The sequence below is a fragment of the Arachis hypogaea genome, chromosome 2 (genome assembly GCF_003086295.3).
Source record: "Arachis hypogaea cultivar Tifrunner chromosome 2, arahy.Tifrunner.gnm2.J5K5, whole genome shotgun sequence".
Classification (NCBI taxonomy): domain Eukaryota; kingdom Viridiplantae; phylum Streptophyta; class Magnoliopsida; order Fabales; family Fabaceae; genus Arachis; species Arachis hypogaea.
This window is the reverse complement of record NC_092037.1, coordinates 57,768,817-57,791,197: the sequence shown is the minus strand read 5'-3', so window position 1 is coordinate 57,791,197 and position 22,381 is coordinate 57,768,817. Positions and strand designations below refer to the sequence as shown.

The 22,381-nt window shown below is 31.0% G+C and overlaps 1 protein-coding gene, 1 long non-coding RNA gene and 1 pseudogene across 16 annotated transcripts; all 3 read left to right on the top strand.

Moving 5' to 3' along the window:
- The first annotated feature begins 153 nt into the window (after positions 1-153).
- LOC112744760 (uncharacterized) lies at positions 154-7,464 on the top strand. 14 transcript variants are annotated; one of them, XR_011872875.1, is made up of 10 exons: positions 154-717; positions 1,154-1,185; positions 1,659-1,852; positions 1,988-2,198; positions 2,292-2,621; positions 4,869-5,003; positions 5,614-5,672; positions 5,950-6,006; positions 6,347-6,439; positions 6,877-7,464. XR_011872875.1 is itself a non-coding variant. In XM_025794488.3 (10 exons), exons 5-10 carry the CDS (start codon positions 2,597-2,599, stop codon positions 7,356-7,358), a joined length of 861 nt encoding a protein of 286 aa, XP_025650273.1. In that variant the 5' UTR covers positions 154-717; positions 1,154-1,185; positions 1,659-1,852; positions 1,988-2,198; positions 2,292-2,596; the 3' UTR covers positions 7,359-7,464. The 14 variants fall into 14 exon arrangements, 12 of the variants coding, with proteins under 12 accessions (XP_025650273.1, XP_025650306.1, XP_025650314.1 ...); XR_011872876.1 differs by having other exon boundaries at positions 2,292-2,626; XM_025794488.3 differs by lacking the exon at positions 5,614-5,672 and adding an exon at positions 4,692-4,760.
- A 1,591-nt stretch (positions 7,465-9,055) lies between these two features.
- Positions 9,056-13,245, top strand: LOC112725630 (ABC transporter I family member 10-like; annotated as a pseudogene).
- Positions 13,246-15,681: 2,436 nt separating this feature from the next.
- On the top strand, positions 15,682-20,496 carry LOC140173131 (uncharacterized). Of its 2 annotated transcripts, none has more exons than XR_011872864.1 (7): positions 15,682-16,552; positions 17,854-17,940; positions 18,019-18,089; positions 18,344-18,417; positions 18,513-18,617; positions 18,772-18,877; positions 20,326-20,496. It is a non-coding gene; the product is annotated as an uncharacterized lncRNA (long non-coding RNA). The 2 variants fall into 2 exon arrangements; XR_011872865.1 differs by having other exon boundaries at positions 15,850-16,552; positions 20,329-20,496.
- The last annotated feature ends 1,885 nt before the right edge of the window (positions 20,497-22,381 follow it).

Below are 22,381 nucleotides of genomic sequence, written 5' to 3'. Positions count from 1 at the left end.
TTATTATTATTATTATTATTATTATTATTATTATGGGCTTAGTTAGCATTCAAGAAGGAGAAATACTATCTGCGACCACAGAAGAATTGAATATTTATTTATTCAATTTCAATGTGCCAAATCTATACATACTAGAATTCAGGAGGAAACATCACCGACGTGGATTTTTTTTGGATTTTTGAGTTTTCTTTAAAATAAAAAATAAAAAGCACATGGTCTGAGTCAAAGAAAGTGGTTTCCTTTCACATCACTCTCAGTCACTCTTTTTAACTTTTCATCTTCTTTGGTGAACTCTTCAAGACACCATCTTCTTCCTCTTTCACCCCATTTGGACAGCTTGATCGTTGTAGTGGAAAGCAGTGTCTCGACCGGCGTAGGGTGTTCGACCAAGAGGCGCAAGATGAACGGCGATAGACCGGTTCTTCCGATTCTTGAGCATTCAACTTCTGTCATCATCGCCATCCCCTACGGTGCTGCCGTTACCGACTTACTGGCGCCGCAATGGGCTTCTTCCTTTATTGTTCTGAGATCACCAATCGTTATGATCCCCACCCACAGTCCTAACCGTAGCTACTCGAATGCATCGTCTGAGAGCACAATGATGGCAACGACGCCGGTGGGATTCTGGGGACTCTGAACGAGTGACGCTCTTTGGAACCTCAAGAACCTGGTTGATACATTCTCCTCCTCCTCCGAGATCAACCGGCGCACCCTCATGTACGGATCTTTTCGAACCCTGCTTCTGAATTTTTTTATCTTTTTTTAATTTAGGGTTTTCAGCTGCGTTTTCTTTGGCCAGGCTTTGCGCTGTTTTATTTTATAAAAGTTAACTTATATCAAGGCTAATAATTGTCAGTTGCATCCTGATTCCATTGAATAGGTTTCGTTTCTTATGGGAGTTGCTAATTCATTTAGTTCTATTTTGTGTTTGAATCCTGTATTTCGTCAATTTTCTATTTCTTTAATAAGTTGATGTTGCGCTTTATAAACTGATAGAGTGATAGAATCATAAATGCTCTTTGCAAAACTCATCAATTTTTGTGTGGAAGGTTTTTCATTCAGCATAAAGCTGTTGAGTGATGTTTGTTGTTTTATAATGCTTCATGTATTTTTGTCTCTTTCATTTGATGAAGATCTTGGGATGTAATTGCAGTGATTTCGCACAGAAGCCTCAAGGAGGATCAGGTAATACAGACACCTCAGCCCCATTTTGATTTCTATTTACTCAGAAGTTTGATATTTTTGCTGTCGTTTTCTTCTGTATTGGATATGTATTCTTTGATTGGTATCTATATGATGTGGATATGTTTGGGTTAATATGTTATTTGACGTGTTATATAATTCACCAATAGTAATATTTGATATGAAGTTTTGGTTGCAATGAGTTCGAAGGACACAAAAAATAATAATGGATAATTATGAACACGTGGAAATCAGAATCTTAGGAGTGTAAGGAACAACATAATATTTCTGTATGAATTTATTTAGAAACACATTTAGGTCTGCACATCAATTTGATTCATTAAGTGCGTGCTTAGTTTTTAAACTTTAGGGATCATTTGAAATGTTTCAGGAATTTTTTAATTGAAAGTTGCTTTAATTTAAGCTTGCAACGGAGATGATGGCTGAGTGATTGATATTGTCTTTGGTTTTAACAGCTGGAGTACTTGGAGGAGAGGAGGATTAAGGATCTTGTGAAGAAGCACTCGGATATGAATGCTGGGTTGGGTAGTTTTGCTGTAGCTATTCAATCTCCCAAGTTATGGGTCATGAACGTTGTGCCTACCATAGCTGAGAAAAGTACCCTGGGGGTCATATATGAGCGCGGCTTGATTGGCATTTATCATGATTGGTATCGCTTTCTAGCTTCTTTCTCGGGTTATATATATTGCATCTTTTCGTTTAATGTTGAAATATATGATATAGCTGTATGAATCTTATACTATTAGTTGGATTCCTTATTTATGTTTGTATTTTTCAAATTCAGGTGTGAAGCCTTTTCAACATATCCAAGGACATATGATCTCATTCATGCCAATGGCCTCTTTAGTCTGTACAAGGATAAGTAAGTGTTTGTTCGGTCAAACCACTATTCAACATATTCAACGAAGGAAATAAAGAAATGAGGTTAGGAAGAAGAAGAGGTGAGGAAGACAGAAAAATAGCTATGGCTTCTGATTCTTCACCCATCAACAATGGTAGGTAGCTCTCTTCTTCTTCTTCTCTTTGGTCTTCTTTCCATTTTGTAATATTTTGTATTTTATTTTTTATTTAAACCTTTTTGGTTTCAGGTCCTTCATCTCCAACAATTCCCCTTCAACCTCAACCGGCAACACCTTCTCCTCCCTTGGCGATGCTTCTCGCCGCAATCATCGTCGTTGAACTCTTCCGTGACATCCGCCTTCGATACCCCGCCAGTGCATTGTTCCCGGTTTGCCGCAGCCACTGATGCTCCACCTACTCCAATGTGATTCAGAGGCTCCTGAAGGATTATTCTCCGGTAGAGAAATTTTCGATTCCGACACAAAGTTTCATGAGTTTTGTGAGGAGTTTTATCAGTCTGTGAAGAACAGGGGAGTGGCAAATTCGGGGATTGATGAGGCTGAAAGTTGAAGACCAAGGTATGGTGGGTTAATTCTATCATTGATTTCCTTTTATGATCTTTTCCTTTTATTCAAAATCAATATCTCTGGAGCTTTATATTTCTATACAAAAAATTAACAGAAAATAGCTAACAATTTTTTCTGGGTTAACTGCATTTTCTTTTCTCTACCAATTGAATCTAATTTGCTATGGTTATTGTAGCTTGTGTTTTGCTTTTACATAAATATTAGGAATTATGTTGGATTATTTATCAGAGGTATTACTATATTAATCATTCTTGCATGGCTTTATATCAAGAATTATGAGGAATCTATTAGTTTTCTTTCAAATGCCTTCTCTGACATCGATATCAATTATCAATATCTATTATTAGATACTAGAGATTACAGATTAAATACAGTTGGATATAAGTTTTGTGTCTTGGAAGGCAATTTTCTTTTATTTAAGTGAAAGAGCTAAATCAGATCATGGGTTAAAGGTCATTTCATTTATTTAAATATGCTAATATATCACATTAATTGAGATAAGTATATATGAATAGTGTACTTTCCTCTTGAATGAGAATGAGAATATCATACCCAGTATCTCATCAGCTATGGCTAAGTGAATAGCCTTTTGAAATTTTTAGTGGTTGATTGCTGTGAAATTTAGGATGAAGTCATTCTTAGGGTAACTGTTTATTCTCAGTGCTCAGAAGTGTTTATGTAGAGTTGTCAAATATAGTCTAGGAGGTTAGGACAGTTAAGGTAGGTAGTTTTTCTCTATAGATACAAGTTCATTTTGATAGAAAGTAACCTTGAAAATTGTGTAGTTGATGTGATTGGTTAGGTACACGTTTGTTGAATTTTATTATTGTTATGGTCTTTGGTGTGAGACAGAATTCTTTTCATGTGATTTCAAGCATGTATGCTATTTATTAGGTTATGCAAAGTTGTTTTAGATGCATTAGGAGAATGTCTTCATTCATTCTTTTCATATTATACTTCACTTTTCCTCTCTCTGTTTGACTGAGAAAAGAGTTTCATCCTTCTCTTCTCCTCATTTTTATAAAAATATTAAAGAAGAATGTAATATGGTTCTGTCATATTCTCCTATTGTTTTTCTTTAATTTCAGATCCCTCTTTGTAATTTTATTCAATTTCTTGAAATTTCATTATGTTTTGGTGCTTTGGGATCTGTATTCGGGAGCCATGCATAGATGACTTTGTGATTCCCACAATTTCATTGATTTATTGCTACAATCATGTGATTTTGATATGAATGTGGTTTATATGTTCATTTTCATTTATGAATAATGTAGTTCCTTCATATCATCATATGTTCTACTATCTATCTGTTCAAAATCAGTTCTTTTATATATCCTATGTTTTTCTTGATAATTATGGTTGGATTAGGATTATTGTTATAAGGTTATTGGTTTTGCACATTGTCATGCTGATATCATTAGTATATATGTATTATGGTGTTTAGGGTATAAGTTTCTTAGTTAATTCAGTTTCTCATTTTATAGTTCATTGGTCAGTTTTGAGTGGTAATTAGACGAATTTGGTGTTCTTTTATTCTTAGTAATTTGGAATTAATAGCTGTGATGGGAGTTGGTTTTTGTCAAAGTGCTCATCAAATTATAGTTAATTCAATTTCTCATTTTATACTTCATTGATCAGTTTTGAGTGGTAATTAGACAAATTTAATGGTTCTTTTTTAGTAATTTAGATCTAATAGTTGTGATGGGAGTTGATTTTTGTTAAAGTGCTCATCAAATCATAGTATGTATAGATTGTTTCTCAATCAGTTCTAGGGAGGTGAGGTTGTATTTTTATTATTATATGCTTCAAATTGTTGAAAATATAATGTGAATTCCATTCTTCTGAAGTTATGATGGGATGTTAGTTTGAATGATGTTATTTGTGATCTCATCTTATTCTTTTATACATGATTCTGATGTCAGTCAAAGTTGTTGCTTCCTCATTTTATTTTGTCAGTTTCGAAGTTATGATGGGATGTTGGTTTTTGAATTTTTCTTCAAAAACAAAAAATGGATTGGATGTGGTTAGGTGGGGAAAGTGATTCTCTTCCCTGTTTTTCAGTGTACCCTCATGAAAAGTCAGATTTTGGTGGTTTGGTGGGAGAAATGACATCATCTTCTATAACAAATAGTACTATCTTTTATTATTCTATCAAAAAAGTTATTTGGTTAATGAGAGTAGGTATCGTTACTTGTGACTAACTCTCCTTTGTCATTTGTTGCAAATCAATCCCATCAGCAAGTACTTTCATGGCCTCTCTGGTTATAGGTTTTCTTTCAAAAAGGAAAAACATTCCCCTTCTACAAATCACGTCAGATCTCCTGCTCTTCATTCTTCGGATGGATGATTATCAGCCTTCTGCATATTCGATTGGTAGGTGTTGATTGCTGTCAAATTTTCGATGATGTGATGGTCATTCATACTGTTTTGCCTCATAATCAGTGCTCATCCTTCTTTCCAGCGTAGTCCTTATATATGTATACATTCCCTTAAGAAATATACCCGCCAATGAATATATCAATTCCACTTTTGATTGGTTTCAAAGTGAGTCTTATATACACAATGATCTTTTATTTTTTTCCTCCATGGTTCAAATTTTTTAATTTAAATCCTGAATTGGTTTCATTTCTCTGTCTATAAATTGGATCCTAAGTTTCACAAGTCTGTTGCATTACTTCCATGCTTTAAGAATATTCTGAAAAGCCTTTCTACTTATTCTGATTTTATTTTTTGAAAGTGAGGGTTATAAGTGTATGCAGTGAGAAAACAAGTTATACTCCTTCATTCTCATTCATTCCCTTCAAATGAACTTACAGGGGTTCTTTGATTTCTTTTTTTTTTTGGGTTATATATAACTGAAGTGGTGTCTAAAAAGGAAGTACTACTTTTTTCGAAATACCATTATGGTGAATATTAGTTGGTTCTAAATTTCTTTAGCTTGGTTAAAATTTCATAAAATGTCTCAATCTTATGCTACTGCAAGATTATATAGAAAAAATTATTTGAAGAGAAAGAGAGGACAACAAGTTGAAGATAGAAGAGGTCAGTTTTGCTATATTCATTTTTGGGTTTTTTTGAAAGAAATTAAAATTTACATCTTTTCATTACAGATGTTTGTTAATATTATAAAATTGGTGTTCAATTAATATTATTGGTTGAATTTCTATGCTTTATTGTTTGATGTTGTTCCTACTTCTAATGTTTCTCTTATTTTAAGTTCAAATATATTGGTATGTGGTATTTATTAACCTACCTGTTTAATTTTTTTGATCTTCCCATAGTTTTAGTTTTACATTTAAAGTTCTTTTTTTTTCTTTAGAGGGATCAATTATTTTGCAAGATACTCCAATTATTAATGCCAATTTCATATTATCAGGTATGACTTTATTATTTCAAATTTTTTAATTTCTTTGTTAACTTAGAAAGTATAGTTATTATTTACATTATTTTTTCAATTATTTTAAAATATAAAAAGGACTCTTTTCTAATTATTGTTATCATATTTATATTTTTTGTTTATTTATTTTGGTTTATATATTTTATTATTGAATTAATTTTTGTATATTTTATTTTTTTATGTTGTTTATTATGCCTTTAGTTATTAATAAATTCATAATTTATGATTATATGTTTAAATATTTCTTTGATGTGTATATCTTTATATTTGATTTATTTATAATAATTTTTTTTATTTCATAATAAAAACCCAAATCAAGACGACTCTGAAATATATGATCCTACTGTAAATTCTTGGAATGAGCTTCGGTCTCCTGTTGATCATCCACTTTTTTCACAAAGTGAAATTCAAGGTATTTCAGTATACTTATAATTGATTTATTTATGGAGTTTGCATTTTTCGTATTAATTTAGATATAATCTACTCATCAGTATATTTAGTCACGTTATGTTCCTTTTATAATTTCAATATTGTGGTCGTAATAAATTTTATATGACATTTTTTTACCAAATATAATATGATAAAAATAGTATTCATTGGTTTTAAATACTTTCAATATAAGTGTCTCAAATTTGGTTAGATTAATATTATTATTAAATATTTATATTTTCAATTTGTAGACAATGAATATCCAGTGAATAATTTCTGAATCTTTAATTGTTTTACTGGTATATTTTTTTAAGTAAAAAAAAATTAACAACCATTTAAGTCTTCATTTAATATCATTTTTTACTTAGTTAAATCTGTAAGGATTTGTTTATTATTTAAATTTTTTGTTCATTTTTGTAGGTTGTCTCGATATTGGTGACTCTGTGTATAGTTGTCTATATTGTGGTGTGTCGTTTTGGTTACTAGAGCGGGTTGAAAAACAGTCAAGAATTAATCAGCCTCTTTTTACACTTTGTTGTTTTCAAGGAAAAATTCAATTACCGTATCTTCAGAAAGCTCCAGATTTATTATATAATTTGATTCATGGTCATGATAATAAGTCTTTACAGTTTCAGAAGAAAATTCGGTATTATAATAGTATGTTTGCTTTCACTTCTCTTGGTGGTAAAGTAATAGATTCAGTGAATGATGGAACTGGCCCACCGCAGTTCATCATAAGTGGCCAAAATTATCATAGGATTGGAAGTTTATTACCTCAGGCTGGTCAAGTTCCGAAATTTGTCCAATTATACATATATGACACAGAACATGAGTTAACGCATAGAGAAGGAATATTTGGGTACGGTCAACTCTTACAAAAATTTTGTTACGATTGTTTGTAATTTTAATTTGTTTCTTTTATTTTCAATTTAATTTTTAGTTGGTAAAATACTAATATGGATGTAATTTTGATTATTATAATCAAAATGTTCGTATCTTATTGTTTAATTATTGTTGTTAAGATTCATTCTAATTATAAAAAATGCATGTTTCTTCATTTTAAGTAAAATTAGTTAGTAATATTGTGTTACTATTTTCCTTAATTATAGGCAAAGTTCAAATATAGATAGACAGCTGATAATTGATTTGACCCAAATGATTGATCAACACAATCCCATAGCACAGTCATTTAGAAGAGTGAGGGAATTCCATGAGAATCACCCATCTGAGGTGTTTTCTTTGAAATTGTTTAGTCAAAGAGAACGTGATCGAAGAGTTTATAATTATTATTATCGTTTTAATTTTGATTTTCTATCCGTTTTATTTTTCATTTATATTTTTGTGGTAAATTGCTAAAAGATAATTATAAAAAATAACAAATTAATGGATTACATGCTTACATATATAATCTTTTCACACTTTTAACTAATTGTATTTACCCATTCTAATTGAAATATCAAATTATTTATTTTTCATATCATGTACAAGACCGTGCAATTGCACGGGTCTTCACACTAGTATTCAAAGGTTTCAAGTTTCTTTTCGGCCTACCAATTATGAGTCACCAACTACATGCGCATAGCTCATTGTATCTAACATCAAAAGTAACGCCTTTGTATTATTATTAAAATATAATAAGTAGAAGTTATCCACATCTTTTGTGAGGAAAATTTTGCTTCCGATTTACTTCACAACCGTAGTATGATTATTGTAGGATTGTATGATTATGCAGTTTGAACCATATTATTTAGAGTTCCTGCTTTTGTCTAATGAATTTTATTTTTCATCTAATTTACATGAGATTCAAGGATAGTTAAGAGATGGATTTAACTAAATTTCATTTTTTTAATATTTATCGGAGGATAAAATATATTTTTATTTCTAATGTTTTTTAAAGTTTTAAAATTGTACTGTCATTAATATTTAATTTAATTTAATTTTATATTTGCCTTAAAAATATTTGAAGATCAACACTTTTTATTAATATTAATTAATATTTTGGCTAACACTTTGTTAAATTTAAAAAATTAAATTATGATTTAGATGATGACTAAATATTATTAAATTATTATCAAATTGTTTATATGATAGATTTTGTTTAGTGTGTAGAAATAAAACAAAAATTGAACCACACCCAAGAAGCATGAATAAAAGTCCAATGTTGATTCAGCAAAGCAATCATGCAATAATTCTTGATTCAAAGGTTTAGTTGCCGAACCATGAAAAAAAAGAAAATAAATTGGCGCATAATCAAACCAAAGTCCAAATATTGGTTCACCATGAACAAAAGCTTTCACAAATATTTTCCATCAAAAAAGAAATCATCAGGAAAGAAAGTGAGCTCGTATCCATGACAAGCCTAATAGGTGGTCCATAATCAAAATTTACTTTCCTAAATTTGATTTTCATTTCATTTGAATTTATTTTATTCGAACACTATTATCCACCGAATTAAAATTCTCTTTTCTCATTCTTTCACACCACATCACTCTGAAACAAGAAAGAAAGACTAGAAAATTCTGGAATTAGGGCACAGTAAAGAATAAAAAACTAATTTTTATTCTCATACAAGAAGAGAAAGAAAAAGAGTTACAACACAATGGAAGATCTCATCAGAACAGAGAATCACAAAAACAAGGTTTTTTTATTTGTGCTTCATCAAAGAATGTTGAAGAAATTCTCTGTGTCACAAGCACCGTTCTGGAATAATGAAGAAAGTGAAGTCAATGGTGCTTTGCTGCTTATCAACTGTCAAGAAATAAACTTGGGGCCAAAGTAAGAATACACGGTCCGGATTCAAGAAGCATGAAGAGAAAGGTTAAAAGAGAAAGGTATGATTGCATGTCATTGCTTCTGCCCTCTCTATCCTCTGTGAACGCCCCTGATGATTCTGATTGTTGGAGAAGAAGACAAACAGAGTGTTGAAGATGTTTCAAGCTTTGGAAGGTTCACTCCTCTATAATAGAGGTAAACGGCTAAGGATTGAGCAAGGAGTGAGAGCATAAGTTTCGGTTCCCATAGCTCACTGAGCTATCCATTCTTCTCCTTCATGAATTTCATTTTGTATTTATTTTTCTCAATTTAGTCTGTCTGAGTTTCAATGGTAAAAGAAAAAATAGTGAGATTTGTCTATAAAAGCCATTGAGTGAAAAAAGGCAGAGAGCTAGACTTGGAGAAAATGGCTAAGTTGTCTCAGAAATTTTTTATAAGTTTTTTTATTTTGTGGTCATGATCCTGAAGAGATTTTCTTACAAGTTGGGTTAGCACTTTGCAGTTGAAAGTTAGGGTGAGTCCTATTCAAGTTTAGGTTGGGTTAGAATATAGACTTGTCCTAGATAGGATTAGGTAGATCCTAGGAAGAATTGGTGATTGTAATCTATTGAAAAGATAGTGAAATTCTATCATTGTTGTGATGGAGATTGGATGTAGGCTACATTGCATTGAGTAGCTAAATCAGGATACATCGGTATGTCATTCTCTACTCTCTTCTCTGTTTCTGATTCTATACTAAAGAAGAAAAAAATATAGTATCTCTTAATTTCTCTAGTAAACTTCACTTCATTATAACTCTCCTTGCAAGTAACACTGTTCTGGCTCCTACCGCGTCAGGGGATAAAACCAAATTCTCTCCTATCTTTTACTCTCAGATTCTCTACAGAACGTAAGGTTGAAAGCTGAAGAAAAAGGAGGCCAAATTTCAACCTCCTTTTTCTTAGCCACTGATAACTATCACATCTTATTTTATATTATTAGAATTTTAGATTTAAGATTTATGATTTAGAATTTAAATCTTAGTGTTTAAAATTGACCAAAAATAATAAAAGATAAGAATTATTGGGGCTTAGGGGTTTTAATACAATAGATAAGGATTATTTAGTAAAGGACACACCTCAAAGGACACAGCGGAAACACAAAAAGATAGATAAATGGGATTTTCTTACTAGACCTCTAAGAAACTTGTTTTTAGCAACCTAGGTCACCGGAAGAATTTTTTCTACTAGACCTTCGGAGAACCTGTCCTTGACAACCTAGATCAGAGGGATGAAAATTGAAAGAAACCACCACGCAAATCATCTTAGTGTTGGATCCATCAATCTTTTTCGTGCAACAAGCGAAGTAAATCACTCACCTTACTTAATCACATTAAAAAACGTGCATAAAAGCATTAAAGAAATTTTATTCATAAAAAGTTGTGTAAATGATCTCACCAAAGGTGTTTAAATAGGCCCTAACAAACTAACAAAAAGATAAGATAAGATTTTAAAATTTAAATCAGATTTGATCTTAATGGATTAGATTAGATTTGATTTAAATTTAAAATTTCTAAAAATACTACTAAACAAATCAGAACTAAACAAATCTTCTAACAAACTCTAACCACAAAATAAATTAAAACAAAGGCCTAAAATTTCAAAATTTAATGATAAATTATGCCTCCCATTGAATTTGAAAAATATTATTGGACTTCTTGCTGTCCTGACTTATCCTAATGGGCCTTGTCCATTTTTCGTTGTTTAGAATTTGATGTAACTCCTTATGCATAAGTGCTACCAAAGCTCTCCTTGAACTTCTTTGCACGTGCTCTAGTGATGGAGCCCTCTAAAAATGTGAAATTTTCATTATGCTCTTTTGCCTTAAAATGCCCCAATTGTCTTTTGGAACATTTTATCAATAAATTTTGTTGGCCAAATAATATTACTCTTAATTATTATTTTATTTTTTAATTTTATCCTTAACCAAACTAGTAGAAACACATGCAAATAGTTAGATAATATTTTTTTAAAGTTGCATTTTTGCTAGTGTTTTGTATTTGGAATTTTCAAGAGCAGTGTTACTGTTGATAATATCACTATTGAAGGTTGCAATTTGAATTTTTTATTCACAGCAACGAGGCAATCGAAGATCGTGCCTGTGCTTAGAGATTGTTCGTTTCGCATTCCTTGTGGGCAGTTTTGGATGCTTCTTGGACCAGATGGGTGTGGAAAATCTACCCTCTTGAAGGTACTTACTTTTATTTTTATGATAATAATTTGCAACTTGTGATGTAACACCTTAAGCCAATGTTGCAGATTTTGGCTGGTCTATTGAATCCAACTTCAAGAACAATGCATGTGAATGAACCTAAGAGTTTTGTTTTTCAAAATCCTAACCATCAGGTTTTTTCTCTTTCTCAGATGTTATACTCTCTCTCTATTTTATTTTATTTTTTTATGTGCTAGTTAGTTCTTAAGCTCTTCTCAATAGTAGTGTTCTCTCTATTGGCAATAGTGTCTTCTTATGAATTTGAATAACTGAACTACATTTGAATGTTATTTTGATGTTCAGATTTCAGTTATAGATGGTACAAATAAAAACTGTGTCATTCACAAATTAAAGGGAAAAATGTAATTTTTTGTTGTTATCAACTTGTGTACACATAGAAGATTACCTGAAATCTCAATACTAGAATGTATATATATATGATGCACATAAGAAATATGTCAAGCAAGAAGCATTACACATGTTATAGGTGGTGATGCCAACCGTAGACGCCGATGTTACATTTGGTCTTGGTAAGTTCAGCTTGACTAATGATGAAGTAAGGTCTAGGGTATTATTGAGAGCCTTGCATGCTGTAGGCCTCTCTGACTACGAGAAGGTATTTGAGTTGAAATAGTTGAACTTTAACCTTAAAGCAAATATCCGAGTTAATTTTGAGTGGTGGTCAGAAGCAGAGGGTTGCGATTGCCGGTGCTTTAGCAGAAGCTTGTAAAGTTCTGTTATTGGATGAGCTCACAATATTCTTAGATGACAATGACTAAGTGATCCATGAAATGTTATATATTACCAATTGGGCAGAGCTTGTGTTACCATATGTTTGTTTTTGTGCCTCTAATTGAATCTTCTATTCATAGTAATAACTGCGCCAACAAGAGATAAGATAGATTTGATGCAAGAGCAATATATTCTACTAGATAGTGTAGGTTTATTTTGGCTGTTATATACTTTATATGTGTCAATGAAAATTTGGTACATCCATAGATCAATGTATCCAAGAATTAATTTAGGTTGATTGATCCAAGAATGTACCGAATTTTCACAGTGAGTAGCTTCTAATTATTCAAGTCTGCTTTCATAACCTAGAATCATGCATGGATTTGAATTTATTCATAATGACAATTGTGCAAGTATATATGAATACTTTTGGTGTAAGACCTACACTTTCTGATAGATATAGATTGTTTGCGCTTTTGTTTTAAGGTCGGACTTATCAAGGCTGTTAGAAACTCTTTGGATACCTCTGCAGAAGTGACAGCATTATGGGTGATCCATCGTTTGGAAGAACTAGAATATGCATGTGATGCCATATACATGGAGGATGGGAAAGTTGTCAAATATGGAGATGCAGCTAGCATTAGGAGTTTCATTGAAGCCAAGCCATCTGAATATCTTTCAAATGCATATTAGGTAACAGGTACTACTGTTTTTCCTTGTCTAAATTCAACTTCATGTATGTGGTTTTGTTGGAATTTGTGTAAGAACCTCCCCTCCTTTCTTTTTTGCTCCTCAGTAATTTCGATTTATGCGAATTTAAATATATCTATTAATTTGTTATTGATGTTATGCGTACAACTTAAATGCTTTCCTAAGGCACTTACTTCAGGCCTTCTTTAGGAATTGCTAAAATTTAATGCTTCAAAGTATTTTTCTTTGTTTTTCCCGATTAGATTGTGCAACTATTTCTGTTACTTGATTACTTGATTCTGATAGGAATCAGCTAGTTGTTAGTGGTGTTTATGCATTGTGTGTTTGAATCTGTATTAGTAGTTAGTGTATAAATAAGACAACTAAAAGGAGCGTATATTGAAGAGAGATATTGTGAAGTATTGTTCATGGAAAATTGATAAATATTGCATATTAAAGAATATACAATGTGGTTTTCAATATATGCTCTCTTATTTTTTTGGTAAAATATAAGATGCACCAATACAACAATATTTAAAATTATGTAGCACAATAGTAAAAACAATAAAGGTTGCAATGGATGATCAAACTAATCATAAAGTTTGATATTTTGTAATGAAATATGTATTAGAAAGTAGATATGTGATAGATATGTAAAGTATCATACTTTGATTTTTGGTACTTTGTGATCAAATTTTTTTATTTTGGTCACAAGTTTATGTATGTTGAATTAGTTGATCTAAAATTATATACATAATTTTTTTGGTCATTGTCTGAATTACTCTTTCAAACTATGATATAAAATTGGATAAAGTATATTTTTTGTCCTTGAAGTTTAGCATAAATTTTCAAAATACCCGTAAGTTTTATTTTGTTTCAATTTCGTCCAAAAAATTTTCGATTTGCATAAAATATATTTTCGACATCTCTAATAAAAATGCATAAAAATTATGCTTGATTTGCTTGTGTTGAAGGCTGTTCTTATGAAATTGTTATTGACTTGTTCCTAATTTTTTTTAAAAACTAGTCGTGTGAGGTATATTTGATACAAATCGAAAACTTATGGAATAAAATTAAAATAAAATAAAATTTAGAGATATTTTTGAATTTTTTGTAAAATTTTAGGAACAAAAAATATACTTTATCCTTTAAAATTATATATGAATTTTGCAAGGTTTTATCAAGAAGATTAAAAAAGGAGAACAATAGGTTATTGAACAAACCTATAGCCTACGCTTAAAAAGAGTAACCATATTGCACAACAGTCATCAACAACCACACTTCAAAAGCGTAGTCATATCTTCCACTATTGGCACGCTTGAAAAGCATAGCAGTATCTTCCACTTTTGGCTACGCTTGAAAAGGGTAGTCATATCTTCCAATATTGACACGCTTTAAAAGTGTATCTATATCTTCACTATTGGCACGCATTTAAAGTGTGGCTATAGGATATACATACGATCACGTTTTTAAGCGTGGCAATCTATAAAAGCATGACAAAAAATAAAGCTTGGCGATAGATCACCAAAAACGTGGCGATAGAATAATCGGCATGCTTGCAAGTATGACCCTATCAAAAGCGTGCCGATAACTAAAAAAGCGTGGCCAAAAGCTATCGTGCTTTTTCCAACTTTTGGCCATGCTTACCATAGCCAAATCGATGTTTACTTGTAGTGAAAAACTTTACAAGAGTGATACTAGAAAAAAAATGTATGTATTATATATATTGTCTCACCACAGATTCAAATATTTTGTCAATTAAGTCTAATTAAGTTAGTTCACATACAATAAAAACCACTCGCATATGTGCGTGTGAATTACACTTCTTCTTTCTTCATGTAAAAAATAGCATCGAAATTTTATAACCATAACACAAAAATCTTTTAACTTTGACACTAAGATCTTAATTTTTTTCTTCTTCTTACTCTTCTTGTTTCCTCTTTCTTTGTGTTGAATTTATGTGTTTTTTATTTATAAAATTACTTATTTTTCTTTCAAAAATTTGTGTGTTTATTATCAAAAAGGATAAATTAATAAAATAAAAACTTACATAATTCATTCATTTTATTCTTTATTTTTTACTTGATTTTTTCTTTTTTTTCTTTTTTGTTTTTATTATTCTTAGAGGATGAAACAAGAAGAATTAGGAGAGTGAAATAAGAAGAACTATAAAAACAAGAAAAAGGAGGAGGAGAATCAGTTGTTTGGGAGAAACATAAAATAAAAAAATAGCACCAAAATGTCTTAATTGCAAAAAAAATGTTTAAACTTTGATTCCGAATTTTCTTAATCGTGATATAAGAATTTCTTGACCGAAAATTTCAAGGTTTCTGGACTTAATGCAATAGTTTCTTAACAAGATCTTAATTGGCTTCTTCTTCTTCTTGCTGCTCTTCTTTCTTTTTATCTTATGCATTTTCTTTAGAGAGAGAGAGAGAGGTATCTAAAAGATGATGATAATTGTGCAAAAGAAGAGAAAAGAGGTAGAAGAAGAAGGAAGAAGAAGATGCAATGCATGTATCTAAAATTTAGTTATTTATGTTTTCATTTCGGCTAAAATAAAAGTGATATGTGAATTTAAGATGTATTGTTTCAACTTGATTGAATTTGGTTAAATAAAATGTTTGGATGCGTAATTTTTATATTATATTATAAGAGTAACTTTAATACACACTGCATATCAAGATTCTCTTCAAGACTCTAACTGCTAGCTGTAACCGAATACTAGAGTTGACTAGCTAACCAACACTTTCTTGTTCAATGTTAGTAACTAACTCTTGGGACTCTATCCTAACATCCCCATTCAAAGTTAGAGATTTCAAACCATTCTGATTTCTCTTCTAAGCTTTTCAAAGGTTACTCTAGAGAGGGATTTTGTGCGAAATCAGCTATTTGAGAGATAATCATATACCTATTCTGTAAAAAGAGAGTTTTCAGTTAGTGAAATTTCTACGTGTCTTGAAAGGGCATGTTTCACTGTAAGTTTTTATTTGGTGTTCCCTGTTGTTCAAGAGCACATATGCTCCATCTTCATCTTCCACAAATTCATTAATTCAATTTATTTTAGTCTCTCTTCCCATCCTATCTGATTTGGTCCCCTTTCCTATGGGTTTCTAAATTTTCTCTTCTCTTTTCTAACATCTTTCTTCCCTAATCACTCTCTTCATTCATCATCACTTACGGTTTGTAAATATATATTTTTTAATTTCAACTCTCTATTCCCTCACCACGACACTGCCCAATCCTGTGTTCTTTCTTTCCTCATTACAATCAATGATATCTTCTCTTTCTTTGCTGAAGAAGCATGCCAAGCTGTATTTGATGTCCCCCATTTCAAAATTCAAATTTAAATTCATTTTTATATATTCATTTCAAGGTAAATCATAACCTCAACTAATTCATTCGTTCAAAACTCTAATCCTAATCAAATCAATGGAATTTTCGGTGAGCATCGGATTGTTCAAGGTGCATCCCTTGGTGATGGTGAACATCTCCGACCACTACACTCGCAAAAGTCTAAGCTCAACCTTTCCAATCCAAATTCGAGCGCTTCTTCCAATTCCCCTGCTTCACGTATAGTGGCGTCATAGTTTGTCCAGAAGGGTTACATCGTCGTTTTCTTCAACTTCCGTAATCTTCATCAATCCTCATGGTTAGTTTGCTTATGGTTCTGATTTTTCTCACGGTTGATGGTTTTGATTTTGTGCCATTCTCTTTCCCTTTCCTCTTTTGTAAGATGTTGTAGTTCATTTTTTGTATTTTGGGGTTACGGTGATTGACGAGGCGACGATGATTGTGGATTTCTTCTGCATTTAAATCCAATTATATCGAGTCAAAATCTTCCTTCTTTCCTTTTTAACAAAATCAGATTCTTCAATTATCTATATCTTCCTCTTTGGTGCGTTTAAGAACTGTTCAGCATTGTGCATAGCACCCTCAGCTCCACTTTGTTAATTCTTTTGTTGTTCCTGATATCACACATAATCAAAACGCATGTCTTCTGCGAACACATCTTCCCTGCAAAATATAGATAAAGTGGTCTTTCATGTACTACCTTTCTTTCTTCTTTTTTTTTTTGGGTTTAGTGTTTGCCGTTGAAAACTTTTGACAAAGTTAACATTTTCAATCAAATTGGTATCTATTGTTTACACCCCAATATTTTTTTTTTAAATTTTTTTAGTTATCTTTGTGGTTGATGTTGTTAGTCTTAAATTAGAACTTCTGCTGTGTTCTTCTTTCCAATACCATTTTTGAAAAAAATAATGAGATGCTCAGAACAATAATTCGATTTCGTGCTTAGATTTTAGGCAATTCTAAAAATGAATGATGCTAGGAAGCTTGGATCCAGTGCTCATTATTGTGCTGATTCTGGGAAAAGTAAAGACTATTAAAAAATTTCAGTTCTTTGTTTATGTATATCTAGGCAGTGCATCATTTGAACAAGAAATATGCATTATCCATGTGAATCCAAAGTAGAAAATCCTCTCAAATTGGTTCCTTTTTTTTAATGGATAAAATTTTCTTAACTGATTTGTTGTTTTGAAATCATTGCAATTTACTTAATGCACCTATTATTTTCACTAAGTACTAACATCCTTCACTGTTGTTTATTGTTTAATTTCATCTTCCTCAGTTAATGGTCTAATCCTTAATGATTTAGTGAACATGTTGTTCAAAGGATGACTTCCTCATATGTTCTTTTTATTTTTTGATTATCTGGTAAAACTATGCATACTTTTGTAGCTGATATATTACTATGAATACCTTTTCTTTTGTTCTTTTGAATTTTTTTTGTATGAGCATTGTATTTGTGTTTGCTATGGTGCTTCTATTAATTAATGCCTATAATCCTGTTTTCTTAAACGAAGTTATAGGTGTTAATTTATTTGTTACACATTTGTATGTTGTTGTATATCATTAAATTATTATTACTTGATTTTTTTTCATCCCAAGGTTCTAAGATCTTTAAAAAAGAATGCACATAATTAAGGAAAGAGAATGCATGAAAAGATTTGGAAGGAAGCTCATGAGAAGTTGAAGGTGGTTTATTTACTTTTGTTTTGATTTCATTATTAATAAAATCTTGAAAGGAGATAACAGTTATATTGGTTACTTTAGGTGGAAAAGGGTGATGTCGTGCGCTACAATTATCATGATGAAAGAAGCAAATGAAGATTCTCATGGACAAGGTATTGGATTCTTGAACTTTGTGTATGAACTATTTGTTTATTTTTAAATACTCTATATTAAATTGTGAGCTTGAAATCATTGTAATATTGAACTTGGTCTAGACAAAAATTATCTATTTGATTCCGAAGTCTAGGTTCATCCAATATCTTGAACAATTTGTAGGATAAAAATTTTCTGAAGTCTGTCATTTTTTGTGCATTATCATTGCTAATATTCTTCTTCATGGAGTGTGACTTTTTTTACTACACTTTAGGTTGCACTTGGTGATATGGCTGAGCTTGCTACAACAAAGTATGATGTTGATAAGTTACATGAAGGATAGCTTAGGTTGGTTTCTTGAATTTCTAAATTGTCAATATTTAAGTATCTGAAGTGTCCGAGTCAAATTTTCTAATCAAAATGTTTACAATTTCATGCTGCAGCACAAAAGGATTAGGAGTAACCTCACCAATTTTTTCAGAAGCTCAGGCACTTGAGGACAAGTCGTCATCTCCCTTAGGAAGCCCAAGTACAATTTAGGCTTTAAGGTGAATGGGTTAAAAATTTCAATCTATACTTGCGATTTGAAGATGATTGGCTTATTACATGTGCCTCTTTTTTCACTTTAAATTTTGGAATTGGAATGCATTATGTGGTATTTGTTGATTTGCTTAACTGAAAACATATTTTATTCATTCCTAGCAAAGAAGAGTTTTGTAGCTGGTTGGAGGCTCAGTTTATCCTTCTTTGACCTTGCTTATAATGCTCTCAATGCAACTCACTTGGCTTCCTCAAAGAGAATCTCTAGGTGGCTACCTTCTCTTTCTATGCACTTAACTATTTAAGTGTTTCATATCTTCTCTCATTTTAGTTTTGACTAAACTATCTTCTCATTCATGTAGTCTTGACTAAACTATCTTCTCTCATTTTACATTTTATATACATGATAGAGTAAACTAACTGGTGTATGCTATAACGATGTTAATGCAACTTTGGCAAAATATATATATATATATTTCTAAAATTAAAACAAATTTTTTAATAGGTTTCTCATTTTAGTGGATCTTGAAGATTAAAAGTGTTTTATCCAAATACAGTTTTAGTATTAATCTTAGGTTTTTAGCTATTTTTTCTTTTAATTTAGCTTTTTTCAAATTTTTAAAAGGTGCAGATGATTCTGCTATAAGTTGAGGTTGTCTCTGCTTGATTTTGATGGTTGATTTATATAACTCTATTGCATCGGGTATCATTTGTTCTATATTAATACATCCCATTTTATGGATGACTGCAGTAGATTTTTTATGTTGTCTTTGTTTTTATTAAACTTGCTTAGCTAATTTCATATTCAGACCAATTTTACTTTATAAAAGTATCTTTCTCTTTCCAAAAGATTAATTATTCGTTGTTAATAGTAGAGTTTTCTGTTATTCTTGAATCTGCTTTCTTTTTTTATCTGTTCTGAATTTGCTTTGCTATATCATATGATATTTTCTATCTATTCTCAATCTAGCTGATGTGTTTGTTACATGTCTTTGGTTGCTACAAACATTAGTTGAATACATACGATTCAGGCATTCATCTATTTATTTTTTGAATTTGATATGTTCTGTTTTGTTTTGTTTTCTTTTGCCTTTTCTAGATTTATTGCAATTTGAATGCCACTTTATATCATTGTTGATTTTAAATTTTTTCTTTTCCTCCTTTCGGTAAGTTACTGCAGATTCTTTTAAGCCATCACCCCTATTTTTATTTTTTTTCTATTTTCAAATTTTCTTATTATTATTATTTGATTCATTGGCAAAAATAGTTGAGATTAGTTAGAATGGTAAACTAACAGAGAGATTTGATATATGAATGTAGCCGAGTTTGAGGAAAAATTATTTTTAGCAAGTGATGCTAAGGTATGATGATTGAAAATATCTTCAATGATTGAGTGGTATATGCATTGACTATATGGTAAGTTCTCAAATATTCATTGCATAAATTGATTTCAACGGTCTCCATATCTATTTTTTTTTCCATCTCCGTAGTCCCTGGAATATGATATAATAAAATTGAATATTGTGATTGTTTTAACTCAATATTGTTATTTTCTCTTGTATTGTGATTCATAATAATTCAATGATTGAACTCTTTTGATGTATTAAAATGAGGGTAGAGGTGATAGAGTTTTGTAATTTATTTTCAATTGTGAAATAGATTCTGACATTAGTTGTTATTATTTGTTAATGAGTTTGATTTGTTGTTACTCTGAAGAAGGATGAGTGAAGTAGCTGGTGTGGGGAAGAAGCCTTGGAGAGTTGGAGTAAATGGAAATAATTTCATTAATACTGGCAATCGGAACTTGAAAATTAATGCATAAATTTTGTAACAATATCTAATTGTGATAAGGTTTATGATTAAATAATTCATAAGATTTTGCACCAAGTGCTCTAATATTCTTATTATTTGACTCTCTTCTCGATTGAGCACACGAATATTTAAAAATCAATGGGTTAAGTACTTTTTTCGTTCTTAAGGTCTAAGGCCAAAATCAAAATCATCACCGATCTTTTTTCGTTATTAAAACCATCTTCAACTTTACAAAATGTTATAAAATTGTTCTTTTGTTAAAAAATAATATTTTTTAGACAATTTCATCCTTAAACAAAAATAATAAAAGAATCTCCACAGCCTCACCATTAACTTTATATCATCATCGCTTCGCACCTCCTCCCTCTTCCTTTCCTCACCACCATCACCACTGCCACCATAGCCATTCATTATTTACGACACTTTTTTTCCAGCAACAACAACCCCAAAATAAATTAACAGCAATATTTACAAAATAAATCAACAAAAAATTCAGATTAAACGATAATTCAATAATCATCAACCACAATTTTAGTTTTCAGATCCAAAAATAGCAAAACAGCAGAAATTAAAAAAATAAAAAAAATAAATGATGTTTATGTTCTTCAAAAATTAAAAAAAATAAAAAGAAAGGAAGAACGATAACAACTTCTTGAAACTTTGTTCGAAGTTTCAGAATCCCCACCACTACTGTTAACCACCACCACCACCGTAACTGCCATGGTTATCAAAATTTCTGAGATTCTGTGGTAGAGAAACAATGGATTACTACTGTTGTTGTTGTTCCCAAAAACATGAATTAATAGGTTATTCAAATGCAAAGTAGAAGAAGATTGTGGATCCATGTAAGCATGGTGATGGGAAAGGAAAACTGAAAAGGAGTTAGAAGAAGGAGAAGAAGATGAAGAAGAAGAATCGTTGTTGATGGCGGTTACTACACCAAACCTCATCATCATTAAACCAAAACGTTGTTGTTCTTCTTGCTTCACTGTACAAGAAGAAGCGAATAAGTAGGGCGGCGAAAACGGAGAAAAGAAGAATGGGGTTGGGATTGGGGATTTGGGGCTGAGGTTTTGAAGAGAGGGGTACGAGAAAGGGGATGGGAAAGGGAAAAAGTAAAGAGATACGGGAGTGGGGTGAGGGGGTGGGGGTGAGGTGGGGGTGGGTTTTGTTTTAGTTTTTTAATATTATTTTTAATTATTTATATTAATTATTAAGGATAATTTGGTAAAATATAAAATTGAAGTAGAAAAGGACGATTTTATAATGTTTTGTAATGTTGAGGATGCTTTTAATAACGAAAAAAAGTCGAGAACGATTTTGATTTTAGCCTAAGATATTAGGGACAAAAAAAGTATTTAACCCAAAATCAATAATAAAGATAAGATCTTATTCATAAATGATTTGGGTCATCTAATGTTATCCTTGACTTACAAATTCAATAGTTTTAAAATATATTACAAGTTTACAAATTATAATGTCATTTTTGTTTTTCTAACCTTTTTTTACCTTCAAAGTGTTGAATCTACTGTTCTTTACATCCTCTTGAATGATAAACCCCATGTTGATGATTCTTTTACTATACTTGAAATTTGATAATCTAAGTTCTTACAAGGTCTCAACCACTTTGTCATTATTCAGGCCAATAAAATTAGAGCTATAGAAATAGTTGCTTCAATGCATTTGGACATAATTAGGTACAAATGGTCATGTTGATTCATGGTGTTTAGGCGTAAGTGCAGACATTTGTGATTGAACATTATGTACAAAGGGATAAATTAAGTGTGTCACAGAATTTCAAAATTTCTTAATGGTTAATCAATATTAGAATTGAATTATGCATTCATTGAGTTCTAACTTCCTGTAGTGTTATGACATTTTAAATAATTCCAGTACGTATATTTTTATCTGAACATTCAAAGTATTAAAATTTTACAAATTGAATGGATTTTCTAATTTA